Source organism: Arachis ipaensis, chromosome B3, assembly GCF_059453495.1.
Source record: "Arachis ipaensis isolate K30076 ecotype BB chromosome B3, ASM5945349v1, whole genome shotgun sequence".
Classification (NCBI taxonomy): Eukaryota; Viridiplantae; Streptophyta; class Magnoliopsida; order Fabales; family Fabaceae; genus Arachis; species Arachis ipaensis.
The window spans coordinates 6,803,501-6,831,075 of NC_142438.1; the positions used below are offsets into that span (position 1 = coordinate 6,803,501).

Genomic DNA, 27,575 nt, shown 5'->3' on the forward strand with positions numbered 1-27,575 from the left:
TAACAATATAGTCATGCACGCACAATATATATGTATGAATTTAATTTTGATACACTGTGAGTATAAAATAGTTTTATACGTATATTTAATTACATAATATTATTTTAGTAAAAATAACTATTTTTTATATTAATCGTATGAATGATCATTCAAAAAACGGTAATTGATAGATTATGTAAAAAGCTTTACACTTTTATACTACCAGGACATCAACATTAACTCTATCTATATACATACGATAATGATAGACAAAAAAAATAGTCATAATTTGTCTTATTTAATATTCATTAATTATTATTATAATTAGTGAATACTAAATAAAATAAATTATGGTTGATTTTGACTAATTTTATTTGTTATTAAATATTTTCTATTTATATATATAAAAATATTTAGTAACTAAAGAAAATCAGCCAAAAATACCCATAACTTGTCTTATTTAATATTCATTAATTATTGCACTATTTTTTTAATTTAGACTTTAATTTATTGATGATAATCTTGCATTTCCATTAGTATTTCCTCATGTTGGGATGGTGCCATAAAAAAAATGGTGTGAGTCAATAGTTAACACATGAACTACCTCAATTATGGAGCATGCAAATTGATTTTTAATTAAAAGAGGAAACTGACAGACATACTTGTGATTTTAATCACACAAACCAGCAGGGCAGAGGTTTACTTCTATTTAACAATCCAAAACAAACAAATATTCTACTAATTTCAAAACCTTAGAAACAGTGCAACATAACCCTAACTAAGATATTACTATGAGGCTCGGCTATAATAAAATAATTTTACCTAGGAAAAGTATAGGTAACCAAGTGTGTAATCAGCCAAGAATTAAACAACTCAATTAATTATAATTATTAATAATTAATTTTAAATTTTTAAATTCAAAATTTAAATAATTAAAAACTGATTAAGTAAACCTAATTAAAAACTATAAAAACCTTCTCTTTCTACATCTCTAATACAAAAAATTTGAAAAATACATTAAAAAACATCTATTTAATATAAAAAAGAAATATCATAATGCTTAGCAAAAGAAACATCTATATATATCAATTTACTTTTATTAAGACGAGTTTCAAGATCCAATTTATTAAAGAGTTGGCAGAAATTGGCTGGACCCTAATTGATTCCTTAACAAAATTCTTTTAACATATATCTTAAAACATAATAATAGGTACCAGTATAAAAAATTGGAAGGTCAATTAGAACTTACAAAATAGGAACAAAAATTGAGGCACAAGATAGAGGGCAGGGTTTAGAGTATTGGATTTTGGAGTTTGTTAGTTATAGAGGCACAAACATCAATATGATAATTTATTACATTAGTCATTAATATGTAAAGAGTGTCATTTCATTAATGAGTTTGAGTAACTGCACCTTTCATAATTCATAGTATTAGAATCAATGCATGTTGGGGTTTGTAACATTTTACTATATAACCATAACCATGCATGTCAGAAGGGGAGCGAAGTTTCTTTCAACAAAACAGAATCTTTGTGTTGAGATTGATGCCACTAATAAGGCTGTGTTTGTGTGAGACATAAAACCAATAAACCATACAAACTCAAAATCTTTGCATATACAAGATACGAAATATTTGATAATAAAAAAATTTTAATTAAAAATAATTAATTTTTTTTAAATTAGGAGTGAGATTCGAACTCGCGACTTTTAGATAAGTATGAAAAAATTATGTCATTTAAAATTTTGAACTATAATTCATTGACATTTAATATTTATTAATTATTATTAAAATTAATAAATATTAAATAAGATAAATTTTAACTATTTTTTATCTTTTTAAAATTAATGCATAATATAAAACTCAATTTAGTTACTGAATTTTAATTTAATAATTATTTTAATTTTTAGTTATTCATAGTTAGCTATCAAGTATTTTGATAATTAAATTGATAATATATTATAAAAAATTAAAAGATTAAAATCGAATATGTTTAAAATTTAAGGATCAAACTAATTATGTTTACATTTTCTATTTTTTTATCTTTGAAAATAACATAATATATAATGTAGGGTTTTGTTTAATAACACCGTAAAGCGCAAAAAATTATTGAAAAAATAAATTTTTTATAAGTTTAATACATTAAATATATAAAAAAATAAAAAAGAAATTATTATTATCTCCGTTAAGTTCCCTAAAATTATGTTTTAGCTAAATTCTATAATATATTATAGTATTTATTATCAAATTAAGATTTTTCTATATGAAAACAAGTTAAAATGAATTTTTCTTTTTAATAAGCAACAGGCATAAAAGTCCAAAGACTTCTACTTCTCCATAGTTTAAGAATTCATAATTAATCCTTGAAAGTTTAAACTCTTTGTTTTTCGAAAAAACATAAATCACTACTCATACATAATCGGTGATACCGATATTTGCGAAGTTATAAGAACCTATTTTAAAATTTAGATAAGCTACCGAATTATTTAATTGTATTGTTTCATTGTTTGTTAGAGCTAAGCATTACCGATTAACATCTTTTGCAAAATATAATAGCCGATGATATATGACAATATATCTTCTTAATTATCTTTTTAATTATTTTTTAATATTTAAATGAATAAAAATTTAAATACAAAAATATTATATAAACACTAATAATCAATTATCAAATCAATTATTATATATTTAGATATAAATATATACATTTTATACACTTTTAATGTATATTTTATATTTAATATATATTTTATAAAAAAAATTAATTTAATAACTAATTTTTAGTATTTACCTAATATAGTTGATTCAAATATATGTGTTATCTTTTAAAAACATCAAAAAGATAAAATATTAAAAAATTTAAAAATTAAGAAGATAATTAAGAGAATGTGTTAGAAGTTCTAATTATTTTTTCATAACTAATTATAGTTATTTATTTACATTATTTCTATACCATTATTATCATAACTCCTTTTTTTTAGCGATTAAGTTACTTTTCAGTTAGAGTATTTTGTACTTTGAACTTTTCTTTAGTAATTTTACCCTAACTACCTTCCTAATCACAAGTAAAATATCTTTGTTTCAGATCTAAACAAAACATGAAGAATTGTTCTATGAAGATATAATCTCGCTATAAGTTGTTGACTTATTCTTAAAGCAGTTGCAACCAAAACCTAGCCTCTTTCCTATTGCTTGGGCTAAAAGCCTTAAATAAAGGGACCAACTCACCAAAGAAATTAACTTAATTTATTACTAATTAATATGGACAATACTATAATATACTAACCAAAACTTACAGCATCATGCACAGAAAACAATCTAATGATTCAAAGTTCTTAGTATATGACTAAAACATATTAAATTTCTTTAGTATGTTGTGCACCAAATTTAACTTAACATATATCTAACTTTAGCCCTCCTTATATGGTTGGTTGAAGTGATTAATAAATGTATATCAATCTAGAAACCAAATAGTTCTCTTTCTTAAGGCCTCTTTTTTGGTTGCCCACGGTATTTCCAAATTCGACAGGTCAAGGACTAATTCGTCGCGGATCTAAACTCCATTTAAGGGTCTGCCGCTGGCCAATAGGTTGCTGCATGCACAAGACGGGATTCAAACCCCCGACACTTGCTTAAGCGGACGAGTGAGCTGACCACTCGACCAACCCAAGTTGGTTTTCTTAAGGCCTCTTTAGGTGTTCTGCTTTGTGTTTTCCATTTTGGGTTGAATTCATTGTATTTAAACATAACAAAAACTGTTCTTTTTTTTAGGATGAAATAGAAAGCGAGAGAAAGCACGGTTTGCAAGAAAACTTTTGAGAATCAGATGATGATCCATGAACTGGAAACCAGTTGTAATTGCTAGAATTTTGAAAAAAAGTAGCTTTATCTTAACATCTAAGTTACTTAGAAACGCATAAGAAAAATAAGTGAAGTTACCTTCACTTGTAACTCCCATCATAATAAGTTACTGAATAAAGCATCCTAGAAGTTGTCCTCAAGGGTGCTAGAAACCCAAGTAGACATTTACATAAAAGAGAAAAAAAAAACTATTAGTAAATAAATGCCCCCCAAGGCTAGCTATATACAATGCTAGAATTCCAAACATATAAAAAAAAAAGGTAGAAGATGGCTTAAGTAGGAAATAAAGATGGAATCATATCTCTGCAGAGACATGCCCAAAATAAAGTTATGAAGCAAAATAATAAAAAACGGGTAATTTTCCAAAGTGATTAACTCCATCAAAGCAGCAAAGTAATGCATTTCATGTTAGGCCTGTGCATCTCTGTATGGTGATGGTGGTCATTTATAAGGTGTCTTCCTTCCAAAGTCAATTTCTGTCTACAAACTCTGCTGGTAAGTTTAGATCAAAAAACGCGCCTCCAAGGCCCTCTTTCCTAGCGCGCTTGCGAGAAGAGCATCCACTATCGTCTGAGCTCCCTGATCCGGAAGGCCTATCGAGTTCTGCTGTTACACCTACGCTTGCAGCATATATACAATAATCCTTTTTCACTAAGTAACATTTCTGATGAGCATCCACAAAGTCAAACTGAAGAAAAGATATATAAGAATATTCATAACACTATATAACACAATGAAGTTCAAAACATTAAATAGCTAGTCAGGTTGGCACAACATTTTGCATGCTATAACATTTTCTTCCATAGTAGACTGAAAGAAATGTATTCAATCATCTGCAAACGTTATGCACATCACACTCCTCAATTTGCTGGAAACGAAATTTTTATGTAAACAAGTGTTGATGCATAACCATGACTACTGAGGTAATATAGTAGATACCTCTATTTTTTCATGCAACTTTAGGTATTAAAAAATGGCTGCAACAAACCAAAACCATTAAACCATCAAAAACTAGTAGCTTATAACAAGTTAGAATAATCAATGGTTAACTCAAACTACTCATATGCACAGTTTGAAGTATTTTTATTGGTGGAATGAGATGAAGCTTCACATGTGGCTAATGCTAAGAGTCTGATTTGTATACTACTATTCAAGAAACTGCAATAGAAACTTACCGGTATTATTGGCCTCATTTGTCCAACAAACTGAAAGTTCTGATGCCTTCTCAATCCCCTTTGACTTGTATGGAGCAATGTTGTGAACACCAATATGGAGAGAACCCAGTAAATCATTCTCAATACACTCATACCTACATAAAATATCAGATTTCAGAATCATCAATGTCAAGTAATAATGAAGTACATTATTTAAAACAGCGCTCACATTTTTTGACAGAGTTTGTCAATGATAGTGGTCAGATTGATTATCTGCATCCTTATCTCCATGACTTTATCATCTTCAAAAGTTTCAAAAGGCTCCTCTAAAATTTTGGAGAGCTTTTCAACGTTTGCCTCAAGCTGCTGCTGCTGATCCTCAAACAAGTTCTGTTTTATTTCCCTTTGAGCTTCTGTCATTTCTTCCTTAAATAGCTCGTCACCAAACATGTAAAACGCAAATGCATATGAATATGATAGGACACGCCTAGATCTGAAAAGTCTAGAGAGCCCATTATTTACCCAACTATAATCCCTTAGCGTAGAATCTTTTTCTTCTGAGACAGCAATCTTCTCTTGTATAGTCTCCTTCAGTTTACTCTCAAGCTTAAAGGAATCTGTGTGAGCTTTGTAACGATTATGATAATGCATATAACGATACAGATCCCTCTTTGCCCGTTCAGCTGTTTTTTCTTGCTCTTTATAGCGACCACAGCTATGACCAGCAATGCTTGACCAGGTATGCTCTCGACCAGTAGCTCCACCACACAACCAACTGCACCAAAAAGGAAATGATTGTATTGAAAACATTATCAACAAACAAAGTTAAAAAACAAAATATCCTGTAGAGAGGAATACTGACCAAAAAGCTTGACCACAGATACAGCTAACCAAGTTACAACCACCATTTTTCTCGACCGGTTTGTGGCACTTTGGACAAGGCTTGGTATGAACTGTTATCCAATTAACAGTTTCTGATTCATCTCGACACTTTTTGGCCCAAAGCTCCCACATCAAACATGAGCATGGGGAATGTGCTTCTGACAAGCAACTAAAGCAAAACTGTAAACCACATGAACATTCTACCTCACACAATTCATCGTCCTCAACACGTATTGCATTCCCACAATGAGGCGTACTAGGACACCATTTAACTCTCTTGTTGTCTTCAATATAGGATTCAAGAAGAAAGCGTTCATATTTCTCTGCCATATCAGGGTGCTTTTTGCTGAGAAGAGTTCTGACAACAGCTTCATCACAAATGGAATAACATTTGTGTGCCATGCATCTGATTCGCTTACTTTGACCCTCATTTATCTTGACAATAAAATGCTCTGTCCAACCTGTAAAAATAGACACAAGCAGCCATCAAACTATTAAGCCATGCCATCCACCTCATAATCTTGTTAGAAGCTACATATTTTTCATATTTTACAAAGTCTGGGAGAAACAAAACACACGAGTCATAGTAACAAAACCAAACAACACTCACAGCCGTTGCAAAAACAGTGACCGCAGTCCATTTTTGTTGTTTCATCACTAGGAACATCTTCTATGCAAATTTCGCACATTATTGTCGAAGGAGCAGCTGACGAATTAGAGTCGCGATGTTCATCCACTGTAACACCAGCTTCAGAAAACAGAAAATGTTTTCCCCTATCTACATACACGGCAAACAACTTCTCCACATCCCAACGATGAAAAATAAGCAGGGTACGTGCATGTTGCTCCCTCACCGATAGCATGTCCATCACCCTGCGCAAATCCTCCTTCTGCATGAATGTTAGTATGAATGTTAATAAAACCAATAAACACAATATAGAATAATGGATCACAGTGAATGAATTCATCTTCATAATTTAATTTCTCGCATTACCTGTGCAGCTAGCAATGACTCCTTCGTAATCACCTGCAAGTGGCAAAGCAATTCAGCGGAACAAGGTAAGCGCAAGGAAAGGAAAATAACTCAGCTGCATGTAACAGTCACATATCACAGCAAAAGAATCACAACCAAGTTAACAGTTGGATTTCAAATAAACATACAATCATCACCACTATACAAAATCAACAAAGCACCGATCATTTGAAAACAAAGCAGCAAAAAATTCAACCAGTGAAATGTCCATTGTGCCAAACAAACACATTCCTAGTTCCGCAACATGTCCACCCCCAAAAAAAGAACCCCCCCCCCCCCCCCTCTCGAAAAAAAAAAACGATTCTAAAGCTCCTACCTTCAACAAAAATATTTTCGTATAAGATCATAGATAATGCATATAAGTAGAAATTCAAAACCCCAAAGACGTAAATCATCGCAAAAAAGAAACAGAAAACCACCGACATGGAAAAAGAAAAGACGGCTCCTTTGACATGAAATTGGGATTCAGAAACGAGACCCTAATCCCTATCGATTGAAAATTGGAGAAATAATGAAAAGGGGGTGATTGGGAATAATAAGGAATAAAGTTCACCTGAGTAGAGGGACCCTTAGAAGAGACTAATTGATAATCGTTATCATCGTTATCGAAGGCGTCGACGGAGTCCTCCGGATCGGAGTAACGGTATTCGTCATCGCTGCTGGCAGCGTAATCTTCCATTGATTGATCGCACAAACGAAGCAGAAACCCCAACGAAAGAAAACGCCGAAATTGTGAGTTGGTTGAGAAGGGTTAGGGATATGGATGGAATTGGGCGATCGGAAAGAGAAAAAAAGACGGAATAGAATCTCCGACGTGAACGCCGGCGAAAGAGAGAGGAGGTGGCAGCAGAGAAAAGAGAAGAGAAACACAGTCTCTCACCAAAGAGAGTCACAAAACACCACACACAACACACAACCTTTCCTTTTCCCCTACCTTCAATTTTTCTCACTCTAATATTATCATAATTAAATAATAGAATTTGAATTTAATTCTTTAATAATACTAGCAATTATAGTAATACTAATACATTCAGTCCACAGCTTATAATAATAATAAATAAATAAATAAAGTATTTTAGTTTGTGGGATTTTTTGTTGCCAATACTACCTAAAATCACCTCTAAATAATTTAATAAATGTAATTCATTGATTTTTAATAATAATTACAGTCAAATAAAGAGTTGGAAATAATAAAAGATTCAATTTTTATAATATTTAGTAGATATGTGTCATTTATCATTCAATTGTTTTCTTGATCTTTGTATATTTGAATGAAATATTTTTTTTTTCTGAAAAAAAATATATTTTTATTTCAGTTTTTTTGATATAGTTAGTTCCGTTTACACACTAATTGGAGATTAGTTAGGATTTTGTGCGTTCAGTTACAGTAATGAGTAATCCTTAGGAGAGATACCTTGACTATCTCTTTGAGTCTTTTTGTACACAACAAACAAGTTTTGTAACAGGGTCTGAAACTATAAGGCAGCGTTTGGTAGAGAGAGAGAGATTGAAAGACTGAGACTGAGAGACAGAGGCTAAGAGACAGAGATCGAAATAAATTTTAGTATTTTGTTTGACGTAAAGTGAGAGACAGAAATTGAAACAAGAATAAAATTCTAATTTAATTTGCACAAAAGATAAAATTGGAATTAATTAATTGAAATGAGGGTATTTTAGGTATAAAATGTTATTAAAATTTCAGTTTCCGTCTCTAAAAATTTCAGTTCCCTATGTCCCTACTTTTTGGAGGTACTGAAATACTGAAATTTTATGGACAGAGACAGAAATTTTAGTATCAGTCTCTGAACCAACAAACATGATACTGTGTCTCAGTCTCTGTCTCAGTCTCAGTACTTCAAAACAGACGCTACCTAAGCAATTAAGCATATTTAGATCAATTTGAATTTTTTTAAATAAATAAAATAAATATAAATATTTTATTTACTAAAATAAATAATTTTTAGCATTTTTATGAAAATCTATCCCATATACTTATTTCGTTTCAATTTACAGTGTAAATGAAATAGGTGTATTATTATAAAAAATATTACGATTAAAACAATATTAATTTAATTTTAATTTTTAAATTAATTCAATTTTTAAAAATTATATCTTAAAATTCTACTTTACGTATTTAAAATTAATGATTTTAAATTGTCCATTTGAAATCAGTACATTGTTTTTTTAAAACCCAACATATTTGAATTAGTACTCAAATGGGTTGATTTTTAAGAAAATAATGGATTGATTTCTAAGAAAATAATGTATTGAACAATTTCAAATCACTAATTTTAAATACGTAGGGTAAGATATATTTTTTAAAAATTAGATTAATTTAAAAATAAAAATAAATTTGATATTATTTTAATCATAATTTTTTTTTATAATAATACATTTATTTCGTTTACCGTGTAAATGAAATATACACGTCACTTATTTACTGTAAACGAAATACGTGTATTATTATTTCATTGAAACAACATAAAAAATGTGATAAATTTTTGTAAAAATGTTATAAATTATTTATTTTAATAAATAAAATATTTATTTTATTTATTGAAAAAAATTCGATTAATTTAGTCTTGAATAGATCCAATGATAATTTAGGAATTTTTACTTGAATAAAATAAAAAAAAATCTAATTACACAATTTACATATAAAAAAAAAAAAAGCACAAACACATGTAACCAAAATTGCCTTGAAAAATTGTATAATTATATTTTATTTATGTTTAAAAAAAGAACTATAGTTTGGCCCTTTACGCTGCTACTTACACTATATCATTATTTCTTTAATCCTTATATAAACTATGTTTATCCTTGTGTCCCAAGTAATAAATAGTAACATAATCTTAATTGATTACAACCATAAATATGAAATATTTAGCTTTAGCATAATTCAACTTTAAATATAATCAAAAGTAGAGTATTGAGTATAATATAAGATAAAAAATAATTAAAAATCCTAACTCATTTTTTCAATTATCTTTCAAATTCTAAATACAAAAGAAAAAAAAAAAAAAAGAAACCTTTTTTATCTTTTAAATTTTCAGCATACATTTAAGTCTTACATACTTAACTACTAGAGAAGAGTAATTACCAAACCGTTAGTGATCCTAATAATTTCTCACACACTATTTTTATATCTATTTAAAATTAAAAAGTTTAATATTTCAACTTAAGATGGCTTCATTCACATTCCACGGAACAGAATTTTAATTATGTTATGGGTTCGTTTAAAATTATCCCTAACCAATAACCACATATAGAAATATATATTTGAGTAATATTACATATTCAACAAATATTATTATTTTAGATTAGTATTTAATCAGTAATAATTTATATCTATATTTACAAAAATTTGTACACAAAAAATATATAATTTATATTTATGTTGATCAAAATTTGCACATATGTTTTTTAGAATTTATACACATAAATTAGTAAAATATATTTGTTAAAAATAATTTAATATTTACACTAATCAAATAATAGTCACCAATAAGTTATAACTCAAATGATATAGTTTTTCTATACTCATCTAAGAGGTTGCGAATTCATTAGTGGAACCCAAAAGTTTCTCTATATATTTAGCATCTCATTAATTTATTTTATTATACTCTTGTAAACAAGTTTGATTATTGCCAATGAGTAATAGCTCAAATGGCATAGACTCTCCATACTCAATTAAGATGTTGCGGGTTTGAGTCTCCTATCTTTCCAAATAGTCAATGAGTAATAGCTCAAATGGCATAGTCTCCCCATACTCAATTAAGAGGTTGCGGGTTCGAGTCTCATATCTTTGGTAAAAAAAAAAAAAAAAAAAGTTTGATTATTCATTCATTGCAGATTTACTTGCCTATTTTGACAAGTTTGATTATTCTTATGACGACTAATTATTTAATTGAAAAAACATGTGAATTAACATGTATAACTATATATATATATATATATATAATAACTGATCTAATTTTTAGTTTTCGATAGAATTTACTACATTAGTACAACATCAATATGTCTAAATGTGATGGGTAACTTAATTCCATCCTTCAAAGCAAGTGAGTCAAAATTGTTAAACAAAACTTCCAATAATACACTTTTAACCGTTCAATTCATCAACATTGATTCTAAAAGCAAAATCTTCACTTTCTAACTCTTCATGAAATAGATTAATTGGCGCTGCTTCAAACCTCTTAACAGGTACATCATCATATGATAGCCTCTTTCCCTGAAAACGTTCATGTATCTTTGTAGTCAAAACATGCAGAAAATTAAAACCACAAGTAGATGATGAATTAGGATCCTTATCAGCATGCATTCTCAATAAACAACACTTAGGTAATCAATGGTCCTAAATAAAGTCTTGGTGGCACTAACTTCATATGAAAACAAGAAATTTTCTTATCATCATTAGAAAATAAAAGTAGGATTCATATAAACTAACCTTCTTCAGAACATAGACAAAATAGTGGAAGGTTTCACCAAAAGTAGCATACTCAACAGACCAGCTGAACTCCGGCGCATTAAATATAGGGCGTCGGAAATGCGGCTGCCATGAATTTTAAGATTAGAGTCACAACAATCCCCGGTTAAAGAAAGGTAAACAAAGCATTTCATTTTTGAAACCTGGCCAAAAGTTATTGAGATAAATGTGCCATCTGCTTTCAAAACCCTGTGAACTCCTTTCAATGTTGCCATAACCTTGGACATAGTTTCAGGCCTCGGATTCCATGGGTCGCCACTGTCCACAAACAATACATCCTTCAAAACCAAAGATACCATGTTCACATTTATTTCTTACTAGTCAAAAGCTTGATAATGTAGTTATTCTAAATTCAGAATATCAAGCCAAAATTACATGATATTTACCATAGTTCCCTTCTCAATAACCAAATCAAAACATTCATCTTCGAAAGGTAGCTCTATCATATCAGCTTGCAGCACTTTGATGTCTATTCACAGAAATGAAAATATACAAAAAATCATGTTACAAAATAAGAGATCAAAATGAAAACCTTGACAGTCACAAAATCGAATTTATACACAAGTAGCAACCTATCTTGATCAGCAAGCTAACCTTTTAATCCCTGCGAAAGCAACCGCTTTTGCATCCTCTCGACAGCAACTGTTGACAAATCAATGCATGTTATATTGATTGCCCCATCCCTATGCAGTTCTTCACACATTTGAGAGTTTCCACATCCAAGCTCTAATACCTACAATATCAACCACAACATCTCATAAAAAAAGACAACATATTCAGTTATTTTGCATCAAAACAGCTTATAATAATCATTTGGGCCAAGTAAAAAACTCAACTTTTTTTCCCTCCAAAAAGAATCAAATCCAAACATGGGAACAGCAATGCCAATCGTAATGCAAGAACAATGAAGCAAGCCTATAAAAGCATATATACATACAAAAAAGGAGAGAAATTTAGAATGTTACAGAGGAATGAGGTGTGAGATGGGGTTGAATGAGGTGGCGAAAATGGGAATAATCCTTGAACCATTCATATTGCTCTTCCTTAGTGAACCTTTCATCCCTAAACCCACAATCACAACAAAATTTAACAACAGAGCATACGAAACATTGGAGGAGATAAGATTAAGTTAATCAAAAATGAAAAAAAGAAATGGAATTTGAGAAAAACGGGAGCTTTGATTGGTGAAGTAAGTACCAGTAAGAAGGACTAAGGTACGCGTTTACAGTCGAAGGTATTGTGGTTATGGCGTTATCATCGTCATCAAGGTTGGCGCTTTGATTTGAACTGCCCATGATTCCCTGAAAAATCGCAGCTTTTCTGATTAGGATTCAACGTTCTTACCCCAATTCCAAACCCTAATTCCACCTAGCAGCAACGCACAGCTCAGCGCAACAAAATCCCATTGGTTTATTATTTAATATTTATTATTATTATTACTATTTCAAAAAAAAATCCCCATTTTAAAGTGAAAATTCCATCGAATTAATTTAATATTACAAAATTTAAATTAATCAATAATTTTTTTTCTATTGTAATCTCCATTAACATAACATACTAACTACATTAAATTCTCATAAAATTTGTTTTTGGTGTATATTTTAAGGTGTATACTATGGTATCTATATACCCTTGTCTAACTTACTAAAAAGAGATAAAAATTAATATTTAAATTAAAAAATATAAAAGTAAGCAATTTTTTAATATTTAAAACTTATTATAAAAGCAACTTCAGCAATTTCGACACCAAAATTAAAGACATGGGAGCAAGGTAGAGAAAATCGAGATTTTGCGTGAAATCGAAAAAATAAATAAAAAATATAAAACATAAAATCTTAACAAGATTTAAATGGTGAAATCGTAATATCGGAAGATTTTAAGAGTTAAATCGAGATTTTAGCTACTATGCATGGGAGAATTCGCCATATTTTAAAATATTTGCGCTAACAATATAATAAAATTGATCTCAAATTCTCAACCTATTTTCTATTAACAAATTTAACTCATATATAACTGTCAGCTTAACAGTTTAAAAGCATATAATTATTCTCTTGTTTAATGTTTCTCATATTAAAAGAAAGGAAATATTTCTTCTAAAATACATTTGTCATATTTTTACGCATAAAACATTATAGTGATATGTATTATGTACATAAATAATAAAATAAAGTATCACTCTATAGCTTTATAAAGTATAGCTAAATCAATAGTTATCAGCCTAATCTCTATCTATACTTTGCTACCAAACAAGATTGATTTTCTAACTTTCAAATTTTTTAGTTTTTTCAATTAGGAGTATGCTGTGTTAAACTCCTTTTTAATGAGACAAAACAACATGCAAAAGGTTTAGTCCTCAAATTGGATTGTCCAATTGTGCTTGAGAAAGATACTTTTTTGGAGTAAGATGATACCACTTTCTGTAACTTCTTATGAAAATAATTGAAAGATGTTGATTTGAATGTATACCATAATGTTTATATGTTTGTACTTTAAGCTTAAAAAAGAATAAAACTAAGCTTTCTTTGAAACTTCTGCTAATTAATCTTCACTACTCAAATTTCTGATACTATAAAAAGGAAAAAGTGTGATGATAAAAATGTTTTTTTTTTTATTTTGTTTCCTAAAAAGTTATTAGCCCATTAGGACTAGCATGTTAATCTAATTTCTAATCCAATGAATCATGTAATTGAAAGGATCTATTCTAATATAATTATAATTATGTAGAAAGTAGATAAGTAAAAGTAAAACAAAATATCATTAGAGTAAAATTTAGCAAGAAGAGTAGTAATTGCTTTTCCTTATCAAGAAAAGGTAAACAAAATGATATAAACAATGCTGAAAATTTCAATTTGCAGAAAATGATTCCTCTCTTCAACTGAGTTACTATCCACTCCTCCACATAAGTTGCCGCATGAAAATCTTGAATAAGATTGATTCCCTATTTGTTCCAACAGTTTCTGATCTGTTAGCATTAAATAAAACTCAAACTCAAACTACATAATAATTCAAGGATATACAATTGCACATGCAATGCAACAAAAATTTAAGTTTTCTGTTTTTTCATTTTCATTCTATTTTTTTCTTTCACAAAATCTTAAAAACAGAACATACTGAAAATAAAAATAGAAAATGAAGATACAAACCAAACGCAACCTTAGTATTTCTGACCTTGGAAGTTCCTAAGATTTTCTGAAGGCAGGTGATGGTGATGCTGGAGGCTTCAAGTCCTCATACCTGAATATTAATGCTACATAGTCAAAATATTTTCAAGAACATATATAGTGACAGGGTAACAAAACACTTAATTTGGATAGTTAGTTAAGATGCTAGAAAAATGATGATGAATTTTGAAGAAAGCTAGCTAGCCCACATGGTATAAGGTGAGAGTGGTGTTGACTTTGGTTGAGGAAGATGTTGTTCATCCTCTGGAAGTTGGGGTGGACCATTACTTGACACTATCTCAATCTGAGACACACTACTTTCCACAGCAGATATGGAAGGTGATGATGCATTTGGTGCCCTTGGAGATGGTGAAGTTGGAGGCTTCAAATCAGCATATCTGAAATGAATATAGTTGACTTCATATAGTTTTCATAGTCTTGAAATGAAAATCAAGAGAGATAAATGTAATTTGTTCCAACAAATGCTGAATTAGACTCACACATGATAGGGAGAATGAAAAAAAGTTGGAGTCTTAGAAGGAGAGCTTTTAGCAGCACTGTCTGCATTGGAAGTGCTTGGTGTTGGGCAGGGAGAAGTTGGAGGTTTCAAGTCCTCATAGGCTGCGTAAGGCGAAAGAAACTCGCGGCTGTTCGAGAAAGATTTTGTCTGAGAAATGCTGTCTATTTCTTGTGTGCTGCTTGGAGTTTCTGAAGGACTAGGTTCTTGAACTGAATCAATGATCTTTAGATCTTTTTTGACACCAGGCTTGGATGGAGATGGAGATGATGGTGGCTTTAAGTCTTCATAACTGAGAACAATCCACATTGAGAATTTCATCTTTAATCAAATAATGGAAATGCAGAACAAAGTTTCTTGTATATGATTGCACATTTGAATGCTAGTACTAATTAGGCTTACACAGTATAAGGCGAAAGTGGCTGTTTCGCAACCGGTTTTGGTTGTGCAGTTTCCTTCTCAGTGGCTGTGGCAATGGCAGGTTCCGAGGGAGCCGGATCACTGACGGCTGCAGCATCCAGTTTCTGCATAATCACAATAAACAATGAATCATAAATTATAGCTTAGTATAGTTATAGCAGTGAGGAAAAGTTTTTTCTTTGTCATAACTTGTAATGTAAGAAAGGACATACCTTTGGTGAAGAAATGTAAGGTCTTTGAGATGGTATCTTTGCAAGAAGCTCCTCCGTGGGAGTCAGTGGCGCAGTTGTCTCTGCTACTACCTCCACTATTTTACAATATGCAAGATCAGGGTTCTTGGCCATGACTGCCATAAGTTCTGCCACCTACCATGAAACAGAATTTGTTACTTTTGCTCTGTCATTCATAGGACTAGTTTTACAAAATTGGAAATCAGCACAAAAGTTTACATGTTAAGCACCTGAAGGTTTGATACTTGACCCCCAAATAAAGTGTCTTCTGTTGATAGTGTTAGGTTATGAGTTTCCTTGTAAGAATCCGTCGGCCGCTCCATACCTCCAGGTCTCACTATCTGAAGAACAATGTTAATAGTTTTAGACAGTTAGGATCCTGCTTTATGGCATAATTACCATCATAATCTTGAAAGTGGAAAATCACATGCAGTACTGTTTTCAATATGAAGTTGATAGTTAAAAACTGTCAGATGATATGACTTATTTGACTAAAATGTCATGATTCTCAACTATTAACTTCACATGAAGACAAACTGCATGTGAGTTTCTACCAATCTTGAATTGTAAACTTGATCACAGGTAGTTTACTCACTGTGTATGGAAGTCCACTGGCTAGCAATGCTTCTTCTGCCTTTCTTTTCCAAATCAGAACTCCCCAAAATAAACTTCAAAATCGAAAATTCAGCAATCAGTTGAACTTCTTGTTAAAGTCAATTATGATAATATCAGAAAGAATTTCATTCATGCTCACTTGAGAATAGCTGCAGGTAAACCAAATTTGTTTGTTCCCAATGAAGTAACCAGTATGAAGTGATTTACTTTGGCAACAGTTGCTGCATTATAGAAGAAACAAAACCATTTTAAGTTTTCATCATATTAAGACATTAGTCTTAACCAAATAACAAGGAACAAATTGTTATGACAGTTTTGTGTTTCAAGATTAGGACTTAACAAGATCTTAACATAAGAGTGAAGAATCTTGTCTTACCAGCATCAATAAGGCTTTTGGTGGCGCGATAATCGATTCGACAAGGGCCAGTGATGTCAAAAACTTCCTTCTCACTAGCACCAATGGAACATATAACTGTTGATGCATTCCCCAGTGCTGGTCCAATTTGATCTGGTTTCTCCAAATCACATTCCACAATTTCAAGCTTCTCTACAGCTGGGCTAAAAACCAAAAACATTCTCTTGTTATTCAATACATCAGCATTTTCTTCACTGCCAAACCTACACAAATCATGAAATCCATAAACTTTCTTGTCTTACCTTGACTCCCTCCACTTGTTCCATCATCAAGCTTCATTTGCTCAACACTCTGCATATGTTCTATATCTTAATGCACATCCTTTTCATATCAAGCACTAATGGATACCAAATCTTGTTCATAAGATAGAACTTGTACCTTGATTAGTGGACCAGCTCTCTCAGCACTCCTCACTCCAGCTCTTACTTTAAATCCAAGTTTGATAAGCTCTCTGAAATGAAACTATCACTAGTCAGCATTTTAAAGAAAAGAGGTTTCTTCTTAAGGAACAAGTGAATTGAAGAGTACTAACAAATGTACCTAACAGTTCTTGAACCAACTCTACCAGTAGCACCAGCAACAAATACTAAGTTATCATCCTTGGAATCTGTTTTCTCAGGAATCCCCTCACTTTTTGTTGAACCTTGTATGGAGTATAAACATCAACATTCATATTAGTGATCATCAACAAAAACCAAACATGTATAGAAAAATTATATATCTAACAGTTCTATCTGAATCACCTGAAGCTTGAGCTCTAATGCAGTGGAACTTGTGAGGCTTAGTGTTGATGGATCTTGAAGTAGAACAAGGGTACCTCATGATGAAGTCAGAGTGTTTGAGAAGCTTAACATGGCTACAAGGCTTCTCTGACAAGAAAGCTCCTTTTGGTGACAAAGAAGATGGAATAATGGTGGTTGGTGTGAGTGATTGTAGTGAGAAAGACTCCATAGGCATAGCTTGATCAGTTGCTTGCTTCAGAATAAGAATGGTAATTGAGAAAATGTGATGATCATGATTATGTGATGATTGTGAATAGTTTTGTTTTGATGTTATGATAATATTATCCAGCAGAATCTTGTGTGATTGGTAGTTGTGGCATCTTCCACTATGTGAGGATATGATGGCCCCACACTATAACACATCACTGATTCTTCAAGGCCATTACTTTTTTTCTTCTTTTTTCTTTAACATGATTGCTTGGAATAATAAAGAGGAACTATGTTGGATTTCCCTAACTATAATTATGTTAATTTCAGTACAAGGTTGCAACTAAAAAGTTGAAGATTTGTTCAAAGCAAGAAGTTAGGTAGTATTGACAAAATAAAATAAAATAATAAACTAAGAGTGTGCAAGTCTTTAAAGCAACCAGAGTTCAGTTAGAGAGTTAATTCTTTTCATTTAATATCAATTAATTATTTCTAATTATAAATGTTAGGATTTATCTATCATGTTTTTTAAGAGCACATGTTAAAGATTATAAATTAAAAATTTTTATTGAAAATACAAAAAAATTTAAATTTTTAATACATTTATTTTATATTTATTAAATAAAAAAATAAAATCTTTCACTAATAATAAATTTATATTTTAAATTTTTATATCTTAAATACTAATTTTAAACTTTAAATCTTTCAAAAATAAATGTTAAAAAATTAATTAACATCGATTATTTTGAAGTTGATTTCTTATATTTTTCATATATTATATTAGAATTTAATTTTAATGCACTGACATGTAAAGTATTTTATATAATTGTATAATCACATTTGTTTTTTTAGATGATCATTCACGCAGTAGTTATTTTTACTGTGATATTATATAATTAGATGCAGTACAAGACTACTTTACAGTGTGAGTATATCAAAATTAAATTCTCTTATATTAACTACTTTCTATCAAAAAATTACTTATTGTAAATATAATCTCAAAGTTTGTTTGCCAATGAGTAATAGCTCAAATGGCATAGTCTTCTCATGTTCAATTAAGAGGTTGTGGGTTCGAGTCTCAACCTAAAGAAATATGAAATCACTATAGATTTTTCACTCAAGTGTTTCTCTCTGCCTCAACATGAAGGAGATTAATACTTCAATAGCCTAAACCTCATTTTGGTGGAATGCTCCTTAAATGATGAAAAATCTTCTCTTGTATCTTCTTGCATGTTGATGAGTTGCTCTCTCCTAAATCAACCATCAAGCTGTGTGCTTCACCAACTCATCATATTACTTTTTTCAATTAATCCCCAAATTAGAAGTTTGAGTTTGATTTTCTCTTGTTTGACCGAAAGTCTCAGGGAAGCAAAGAGAAACAGTCTTTCAATGGTAAACCAGATCTGAGCCATTGAAATGCTACTTGGTCCCCAAGACACAAATTTGACCGTAGATTAATAGCAGAGCTTAACAGAGATTACTGTCTTTATTTATCCCAATTTGGAGTGACAGAGAGTTGGGGTAGAGGAGAAGAAAGCAATATGCATGCAAGAGGAAATAAGTTACCTTTGACCTCTGCTTTAGCCTAAGATGGATTGATTTTGGTGATTAGACCTCAACCTTTTGCTTAACCTTTCTCTTCCTTTTCTTCTTTGATGAAAAGACTTAGGAACTAAGTTTTCTCTCACTTCTCTGATTTTTTACCAAGAAGAAAAAAGGTGAACGTGGGATTTGCTTGAGAGATGCAATCGGGTTTGGATCGGTTCTTTTAAGGTTCAATCCGTTGGATTTCTTTGCATTATTTTCTTTGGGTTTCTTTTGAATTGTTAGCCCACCAGTAGGTTCGATTTGTTTCATAATGGGCTGCAGTTATGTATATTAATTTTTGGCCTACATCACTCAACCAAAATAATCAAAATTAATTAGGATAATTAGCCTAATCTAATATTTGTCATTATCAATTATATTAGTTAATTTTTTAACTCAACAATTTTTGAACAATTATATTAAATATACATAAAAAATAATCATCAAATTAGTTATTAATATATATATTAAAATATAAAATATATATTAAAAATAAATTAAAAATACATATATTTATATAGGAATCATAATAACTAATTTTCTACGTGCATCATTTTTTGTGTACGGAAGTTCAAGGAATGGATATTGGAAAGTCGGTATCCAAGATCGTTGGAATCGCCATTGTTGAATCAAATTTAGATGGTTTTCTATGTTCCATGTGAATTCACGTATTTTTATTTTTTTTTAATAATTTTCTCAATACTAACAATATATACCTAATAAACTAGGGGCACATGGCCACATCCAACATTTCCAACAAAAAGAACTTGATATTGTGGATGGATTTAATACTTTATGGACAACAACGGTTTGATTTTTGTACCTGGCATAATGTTATAATATAGTTATATGCACACAAAAATTTACCAGCAAATTAGTTATTTATATTAAAATATAGAATATATATGAGCTGATTTTTGTAATATTTTTATAAATCTATTATCTCTTTTTGATCAGGTCAAGAGCTGAAAAATCTACCAAGTTTTTTAAAAGTCTACCTCAAATGTATCGGATATTAATTACTTTACTAAAAAAAACTTAATTTCCGGTCAACGTTTTTATAGTATTTTGTAAATTGTGTTCTAAAGTAATAGTACTCTACATCGTAAATCGCAAATTCATTAATGTTATTATTGTTCTTCCACTTCTTTCAAGTCACGCCATAATTAACACAATAATTTATTTATCTTATATCTTAAATATATTAAATTTATAAATTAAAAAAAATAAATATAAAAAATTTAAATTTTTAATATATTTATTTTATATTTATTAAAGATATTTAAAATTTTTTATTAATAATAAATTTATTATGTATACTAAAAATACATATTAACTAAATTCTAAACATAAAAATAAATCTATTATTGTTGCTGTTATATTTGTTTTTATTTGTAAAACATTTAACTACTAAGGATTCTTTGGGAAGTTTTAAAAGTAATTTTTTTGAGCTTTTGACTTATGAAAAAAAGTAGTATTAATGTTTGGTATAATTTTCAAAACCAAATTACAGTTTTCTAAGAAACTATTTAGAGCTTATATAGAAATTAAAAAAAATGACTTCTCTCATAATACTATTACTTTTTATCACATTTTAATAAAATAAATACTTTTAAAGCTAAAAATCCAAATACAAAATAACTTATTTATAAGTTATTTTTAATATAATCATTTATTGCTTAAGTTATTTTTTCAAAAGTAGTTTAATTAAGTTATTTTTTCAAACTTGGCCTAAATCAAAGGAATGGATCATCTCCAGTAAAAAGAAACTGGATGATATACAGTATTTAATCTAACTATTTATTACTCTCTTTCTTATTTATTTCTGATTTCACTTATAAAATAAAAAATAAGAAATCACACTAAATTATGTCAAATGTTAAAAAATTAAAAAAGATCCATTTCCCTAAATCAATCGCTTATATATATATATAATACATATTAAAAATAAAAAGACACACATTATATGGTTGATTTTTTAAACAATAAATTAGGTACACCGCTTCAACTGAATTTCCTAGAATAAAAAAAATTAAAGAGGAAATAAAAAATAAAGAAAGAAGAGTGCCTAGAAGTTTAACGAGCAGAACACTAATTAACAACAATTACATTACTTATAAATAAATCTCCACGTCTAAGTTATAATCCAACCAAACCAAGTTCAACCAAATATTTTAAATTTAAGTGCACATATTTACTATTGTAATTTTTATTTTTTTGTTATCTTTCTCTTTTATTATTGTCAATCACTAACAACACCAATATTTTGCTAACATATTTATTTGAGACTTATTTAGATTTAAAAATAAATTTAATGTATTTTTATTGATGATTAAATTTTTTACTGTTTATTTAAATCTGAACTAATTTTAATTTATTTATAAATTAACTGAGTTTCATTTAATATTGCGGTTAAATATTAACCAATTTTTTTAATTTTTTAAGAAATTTCGGTTCATTTCTTAATTTAATTTAGGTTCATTTGGTTTCGTTTCACTTAAATTTGCTGAACTTGTTCATATGTGGTTGTTTAGTTAGTTTTTATTCAAATCTGAACTAATTTCAGTTCATTTATAAATTAACTAAGGTTTACTTGATGCTTGTTAAGTATTGACCAAATTTTTATTCCTTAAAAAAATTTGATTTATTTCTTAGTTTAATTTAGATTCATTTGATTTCATTTCACTTAAATTTTTTTTCCTCATTTTTTCGCTTCGTTTTCTTTTTCTTTTTCATCTTTTTTTTTATCTTCTCTTTATTTTGTTTTTCAAAATTCTTCTTAATTTACTCTCTTTTGAGAGGAATAAAACCAAGAAGAAGGAACCCAAAAAAAAAAGAAGAGAAACACAAAAAAGGAAAAAGAGAAGAAAAATGCGAAAAAATTTATTGTAATTAAAGTGTAATTGGACTTAATTGGCAAAAAGATTTGGATGTATAATTACTCTCATTACGTATATAGTAAAATGAATTACTAAATTAGCTATCAATAGAAAATATATATCGAAATATAAATACTTAAAAATAAATTAATATATTTATATATAAATATATTATTGACTAATCTTTATAATTTTAATATATAAATAATATTTTTGAATTAATAAAACCATAATGAAGGGAGATACCTTTTAATCGGAAAATCTTGTGCTTTTGGGATATACCTTTTATCACATCCTCGAACTCACATAACATAAGTCATAGGTGGTTTGTGTATAGAAAACAAATTTATGTGACTATTGTTCATGAGAAACATATATGAAGCTGGGTGATAATGCGACAGATGTGTGTTCAAAATAATTACTCAAACGAAGACAAATTTAAGGTTGTTACTGAACCACAAATATCCATAACAAAAATATTATAAACACCGAAAATATTTGAGATTGCATTGTGACATGTCATAAACTTACTGCCTCTCACTACAACAAAAACAAAACATGTCAATATAGAGAAATCCAGAAAGTTATTTTGCTGGTATAAAATATACTTATATTCACGTTATTGTTAGTTAATATAAAATATATAAAATTTTAATATCCCTGTCTAATGAATATATTTTAAAGCTGCTGGTGCCGGTGGCTCTAGTACTCTACCTCTTCAATCTTCACTCACCTAACCATTACTCTACCAACCACACCACAACTAACAATTAAAATAACTTATAAAATAGGATTTCAACATTCTAAAACCACTTGTATAAAAGTCGTATTTGACGCTATTCAACGTGATTACAAAATTAAAAAAAATACTATATGAGAACAAATTAATTAATTATATGTTTATGTCTAAATACATATATTATTTAATTTATTATTAATATGTATTTTATATTTTATATCGATAATTAATTTAGTGGTTAATTATATATGTAATATAATTGTTAAATATAAATTTTTATCTTTAAAATTTAATAATTTTATATTAAATAATTTTCTATGATTATTATTTTGAATGATTGAATTAAAAAAAAAATAAAAAATAGGCCTAGATTATTGTCTACATATTTCACAACATTGAGACTAATATGCAAGTCATTTTTTAATTACAAAAATTATTTAAAAAATTAATATATTAAACATATAAAAAATTTTAAAAAAATTATTATTATACTATTAGAATATACTATAAAATCATAACTAAATTCTTATAAATAAAGAGTATATATTTAAATAAATTTTTAAAAATGTTTATATCAGACGTTTTAAAATTGTTTTTATTATATTAAGATTGTTGAACTTTATAAGAATAAGATATATAGATTCTTTCGTCACAATTTTAAAAATTTATTTGTCTAAATAAAAACAATAAATCTAATCAAAATAAGAACTTGTATAATAAAAAATTGTTAGAATGAAAATGTGAGATTTTTTAAAGAATAATATGTATCATAAATAAATTATAATAATCCTTTTTATAGTATACTTAACATATATTCTTAAGACATAAATTAACAAAACTCATAATATAATAGAAACTTTTTAATATTTTTAGTGTATTTAATACATTAAAAATAAAAAAAATTAACTTTTATAATAATTTTTATAAAATATTTTTTTATCGTATGTTTAATGTACAGCAAAATTCTATAATAAATTAAGAAGGTTGAAGTAAGAGTTAGCAGCCATTAACTCCATAATAAGAGAACCCACATTGAAAGCCGAGTCAGAAGAAAACGAAGAAGAGAGAGAGAGAAGAGAGCATTGAATTGAAACAAAGACTTATCATCTTCGTGTTTCTGAAATTTGTGAAATTGCCATGGCTGTTTCTGCGCACCTCTGTTGTCGTCTCCCCACAACTCGCACCGACCTTGCCTTGCCGGAGACCTTCGCCAGGCTCCGATGCCGGAAGCCTCACTCTCTCTCCGTCCGATGCAGCTCCGGCGAGTCCTCCGTCGCCGTTGACAACTCCGAGGACTTCGATGCCAAGGTCTTCAGGCATAATTTGACTCGTAGCAAGAATTATAATCGCAGAGGGTTTGGTCACAAGGAAGAGACCCTCAAGCTCATGAATCGTGAATACACAAGTATTCTTCTTCATGCAAATTTAAATCTTTATTTATTTTTTTTTTCTTGTTTTCGAATTCTGAACTCAAAAGTTTACTTTTTTATAAACTGGCCATGTCTTTGGTTTTGGTCAAAGTTTAGTTCCCGGATCAATTTCATTACTATTTTTGCATAAAAGTACTATTTTGGAAAAAAAGTTTTTTTTTTTTTAATCTATTTATTCGGAACTGAGTTGAGAATTAGAGTTGAGCTTCTTTACCATAGAAAAAAAAAAGTTTGTTATTACTTAAATTTTCTTCTCAGACGAAAATAGAAATGATTATAGCTGAGTTGGGTTTTTCTGTTGTTTTTGCTACGAAGTAATGAAGAAGTTTGTTACTTTTTTAACTTTTGAATAACTGCATGTGTCAGATTTTAACTGATTTTCTTGAAGATTGATGTTGAGCTTATTTGGATATGCTTTATGCTTTAGTTTTTGTTGGGACTTTTCTTTGATCATCCAGAGTAGCTAGTTCTCTGAGAATTCGGACATGCAGCGTGGTGTTCTTTGTTATTGATGTTATGTTACCTTGTTCTGTGTTTATGTAGTGACTTTGTGTGTGTCATGTTTTTGGAATTTCAGGTGACATAATTAAGACTTTGAAGGAAAATGGTTATGAGTATACATGGGGTTCTGTCACAGTGAGGCTGGCCGAAGCCTATGGCTTCTGCTGGGGAGTTGAGAGGGCTGTTCAAATCGCATACGAGGCGAGAAAGCAGTTTCCTACTGAGAATATATGGCTTACCAATGAGATCATCCACAACCCAACTGTTAATCAGGTCTCTTGATATTCTCTATTTGTCTATCACCATCAGTGATCTCAGATTATTTTTAACTCGGTGCTTTCTAGTTATACCATAAAGTGCATGAAGTTATAAGAAATTGTCGGTTGCCTAAAATATTTTCTCGATGTGGTTGATTTTCTTTGTAAACATGAAGTTTTTGTGTGCGAATCGCCCTTTTTAATGTTGAATGCTTAACTTGGTAAGTTGTTAATGCAGAGATTACAAGAGATGAAGGTGCAGGATATTCCTATTGTGGAAGGAGAAAAACAATTTGAGGTTGTTAACAAGGGTGATGTAGTCATATTGCCTGCTTTTGGAGCAGCAGTGGATGAGATGTTGACTTTGAGTGAGAAAAATGTTCAAATTGTTGATACAACTTGCCCATGGGTTTCAAAGGTATTTCTTCAAAAACATGACCTTCTATTGTGCTGGTTTACATTCATCTTCTGTCACCAGATACTGAGAGTTAAGAGTATTTATGAAATAATTGTTTGTAGGTGTGGACTTCTGTTGAAAAGCACAAGAAAAAGGATTATACCTCAATAATCCATGGTAAATATGCGCATGAGGAAACTGTAGCAACTGCATCTTTCGCTGGAAAGTACATTATTGTGAAGAATATGAAAGAGGTTTGCACTAAGTTGCTCATAATACCCAGTGTTTGTGTGTGTTTGAAGGTCTTGCCTTGGGTGATAGAAATTTTTTTTAATTTTGCATGTTTGTTAACCTCTTCCAGGCAGAGTATGTTTGTGACTATATTCTTGGTGGTAAGTTAAATGGATCCAGCTCAACCAGAGAAGCATTTTTAGAGGTATATTTTCCTGTCATGTGCTTAATATTGTTTAGAAATCCTGGTCTTCATTCCATGTCATGGTTAATTTTTGTTTCATTTGTTTCCCAGAAATTTAAATATGCCATTTCCGAGGGCTTTGATCCAGACAAGGACCTTGAACAAGTCGGCATTGCAAATCAGACTACAATGCTCAAGGGAGAGACCGAAGAGATAGGTTAGTTTTCTTTTTCCCTTTCCTTCTCATGCTATTTCTTCAGAGATTACGAGCCTTGCCATAATTATTTTACTGATTGTTTTGCAGGGAAACTAGTGGAGAGAACTATGATGCAAAAATTTGGTGTAGAAAACATCAATGAGCACTTCATGAGCTTCAACACTATTTGTGATGCCACTCAGGTGGTCTTTTTCTGCCAATTAGATTTCTTGCCCCCTTTTTTTTAGGAATAGTTAAAATCTGATTACCATGTATTCCCACAGAAAAGAAGGGATATCACAGTTTTAAGCCAGTTATAGATTGTTGTATATATAACTTGTCTATGCCAGAGCACTGGCTAGTGTATATGTATTTATTCAACTCAACAGCTAAACCGAATTCTCTTTCAGGAGCGACAAGATGCTATGTATAAGCTGGTGGAACAAGATATGGATCTTATGCTAGTCGTTGGTGGGTGGAACTCAAGCAACACATCACACTTGCAAGAGATTGCTGAGGAACGCGGAATTCCTTCTTACTGGATCGACAGTGAGCAAAGAATTGGTCCAGGAAACAAGATAGCACACAAGTTGATGGTAAGAATGGATATTGAAATTGATGCCTTATCAACTGATCTCTTTCACCCTTTACCAGTAGTAGTAATTTATTTATTTTGTCTATCAGCATGGTGAACTGGTGGAGAAAGAAAACTTTCTGCCGAAGGGTCCAATAACGATTGGTGTTACATCTGGTGCATCCACACCAGACAAGGTAATTTCTCTTGCCTTGCCTGTAAATGAGTAAATCCCCGGCAAACACACGGAAGTCAAAGGCGTTCCGATCAAATTTGTTGTCCGGCACTATTAGGAGGGCAAATTTGTTTGGTCAGGGATGAGATTAGGATTTACTCTATAAATTGATCAAACTTATACCATACTACTCTATTCTTACCATTTTTTTTTTTAATTTCTTTTGTATATCAAATAGGTTGTGGAAGATGTGCTTGTCAAGGTGTTTGACTTGAAACGGGAAGAAGCAATGCAACTCGCTTAGAGTAGGCCTGGATGCATACACTATTTGATGTACAAGTGAAACCAGGGACATGAATTACAGAATCTATCAAAGTCCCATGTATTGTAAAATTTATTTATATATGAAGAATAACTCGAGTTCTTGTGTGTTGCCTGTTGTGATATCAGTGCTAGTTATTGCTGACAATTAGTGTTACATTTGTAAAATTTTGGCAACAAGATGAAAATGTATTTGAAAACCGGAATATCTTGATACAGATAAGAAATAAAAGTTACTGATTCATATTTTCATGAAGTTGCAACCTCTACATTGTGGAAGAATCACACTTCTGATATGCTCAAATAACTTAATAAGAGCAATAAATGACACTGATCTCAAACACTTAACACTAAGTATTTCTCATTAAGTAAAATGATATTACACTTGATATTGCTGTATCTTTAGTGAGATATGACACTAATC

General features: G+C 30.0%; 4 protein-coding genes across 9 annotated transcripts; 1 reads left to right on the plus strand and 3 right to left on the minus strand.

Annotated features, from left to right (window-relative positions):
- Window positions 1-3,894: 3,894 nt before the first annotated feature.
- On the minus strand, window positions 3,895-7,875 carry ARI2 (RING/U-box superfamily protein). 3 transcript variants are annotated; one of them, XM_016331568.3, is made up of 8 exons: window positions 7,461-7,859; window positions 6,869-6,901; window positions 6,485-6,764; window positions 5,855-6,335; window positions 5,222-5,767; window positions 5,014-5,147; window positions 4,778-4,815; window positions 3,895-4,526 (listed from the first exon to the last, which is right to left on the minus strand). In XM_016331568.3, the coding sequence occupies exons 1-7, from the start codon at window positions 7,584-7,586 to the stop codon at window positions 4,805-4,807; spliced, it is 1,611 nt and encodes a 536-aa protein (XP_016187054.1). In that variant the 5' UTR covers window positions 7,587-7,859; the 3' UTR covers window positions 3,895-4,526; window positions 4,778-4,804. The 3 variants fall into 3 exon arrangements, with proteins under 3 accessions (XP_016187054.1, XP_016187052.1, XP_016187055.1); XM_016331566.3 differs by lacking the exon at window positions 4,778-4,815 and having other exon boundaries at window positions 3,895-4,453; window positions 7,461-7,875; XM_016331569.3 differs by lacking the exon at window positions 4,778-4,815 and having other exon boundaries at window positions 7,461-7,871.
- Window positions 7,876-10,832: 2,957 nt separating this feature from the next.
- Window positions 10,833-12,809, minus strand: LOC107628927 (S-adenosyl-L-methionine-dependent methyltransferases superfamily protein). The gene is made up of 7 exons (XM_088508211.1): window positions 12,591-12,809; window positions 12,359-12,455; window positions 11,988-12,126; window positions 11,780-11,862; window positions 11,537-11,671; window positions 11,355-11,459; window positions 10,833-11,138 (listed from the first exon to the last, which is right to left on the minus strand). Exons 1-7 carry the CDS (start codon window positions 12,686-12,688, stop codon window positions 11,010-11,012), a joined length of 786 nt encoding a protein of 261 aa, XP_088364337.1. The 5' UTR covers window positions 12,689-12,809; the 3' UTR covers window positions 10,833-11,009.
- Window positions 12,810-14,125: 1,316 nt separating this feature from the next.
- TIC62 (NAD(P)-binding Rossmann-fold superfamily protein) lies at window positions 14,126-17,958 on the minus strand. Of its 3 annotated transcripts, none has more exons than XM_088508210.1 (14): window positions 17,495-17,958; window positions 17,292-17,394; window positions 17,130-17,202; window positions 16,994-17,042; window positions 16,713-16,889; window positions 16,476-16,557; window positions 16,317-16,389; window positions 15,952-16,062; window positions 15,704-15,856; window positions 15,474-15,595; window positions 15,055-15,363; window positions 14,764-14,952; window positions 14,547-14,627; window positions 14,126-14,355 (listed from the first exon to the last, which is right to left on the minus strand). In XM_088508210.1, exons 1-13 carry the CDS (start codon window positions 17,706-17,708, stop codon window positions 14,573-14,575), a joined length of 1,710 nt encoding a protein of 569 aa, XP_088364336.1. In that variant the 5' UTR covers window positions 17,709-17,958; the 3' UTR covers window positions 14,126-14,355; window positions 14,547-14,572. The 3 variants fall into 3 exon arrangements, with proteins under 3 accessions (XP_088364336.1, XP_016187049.1, XP_088364335.1); XM_016331563.3 differs by having other exon boundaries at window positions 14,562-14,627; window positions 17,495-17,924; XM_088508209.1 differs by having other exon boundaries at window positions 14,126-14,331; window positions 14,562-14,627; window positions 17,495-17,855.
- Window positions 17,959-23,841: 5,883 nt separating this feature from the next.
- Window positions 23,842-27,407, plus strand: HDR (4-hydroxy-3-methylbut-2-enyl diphosphate reductase). Of its 2 annotated transcripts, XM_016331561.3 has the most exons (10): window positions 23,842-24,290; window positions 24,893-25,089; window positions 25,312-25,491; window positions 25,593-25,724; window positions 25,832-25,906; window positions 25,997-26,102; window positions 26,190-26,284; window positions 26,492-26,677; window positions 26,766-26,852; window positions 27,069-27,407. In XM_016331561.3, exons 1-10 carry the CDS (start codon window positions 24,023-24,025, stop codon window positions 27,132-27,134), a joined length of 1,392 nt encoding a protein of 463 aa, XP_016187047.1. In that variant the 5' UTR covers window positions 23,842-24,022; the 3' UTR covers window positions 27,135-27,407. The 2 variants fall into 2 exon arrangements, with proteins under 2 accessions (XP_016187047.1, XP_088365614.1); XM_088509488.1 differs by having other exon boundaries at window positions 23,875-24,290; window positions 25,832-26,102.
- Window positions 27,408-27,575: the final 168 nt, after the last annotated feature.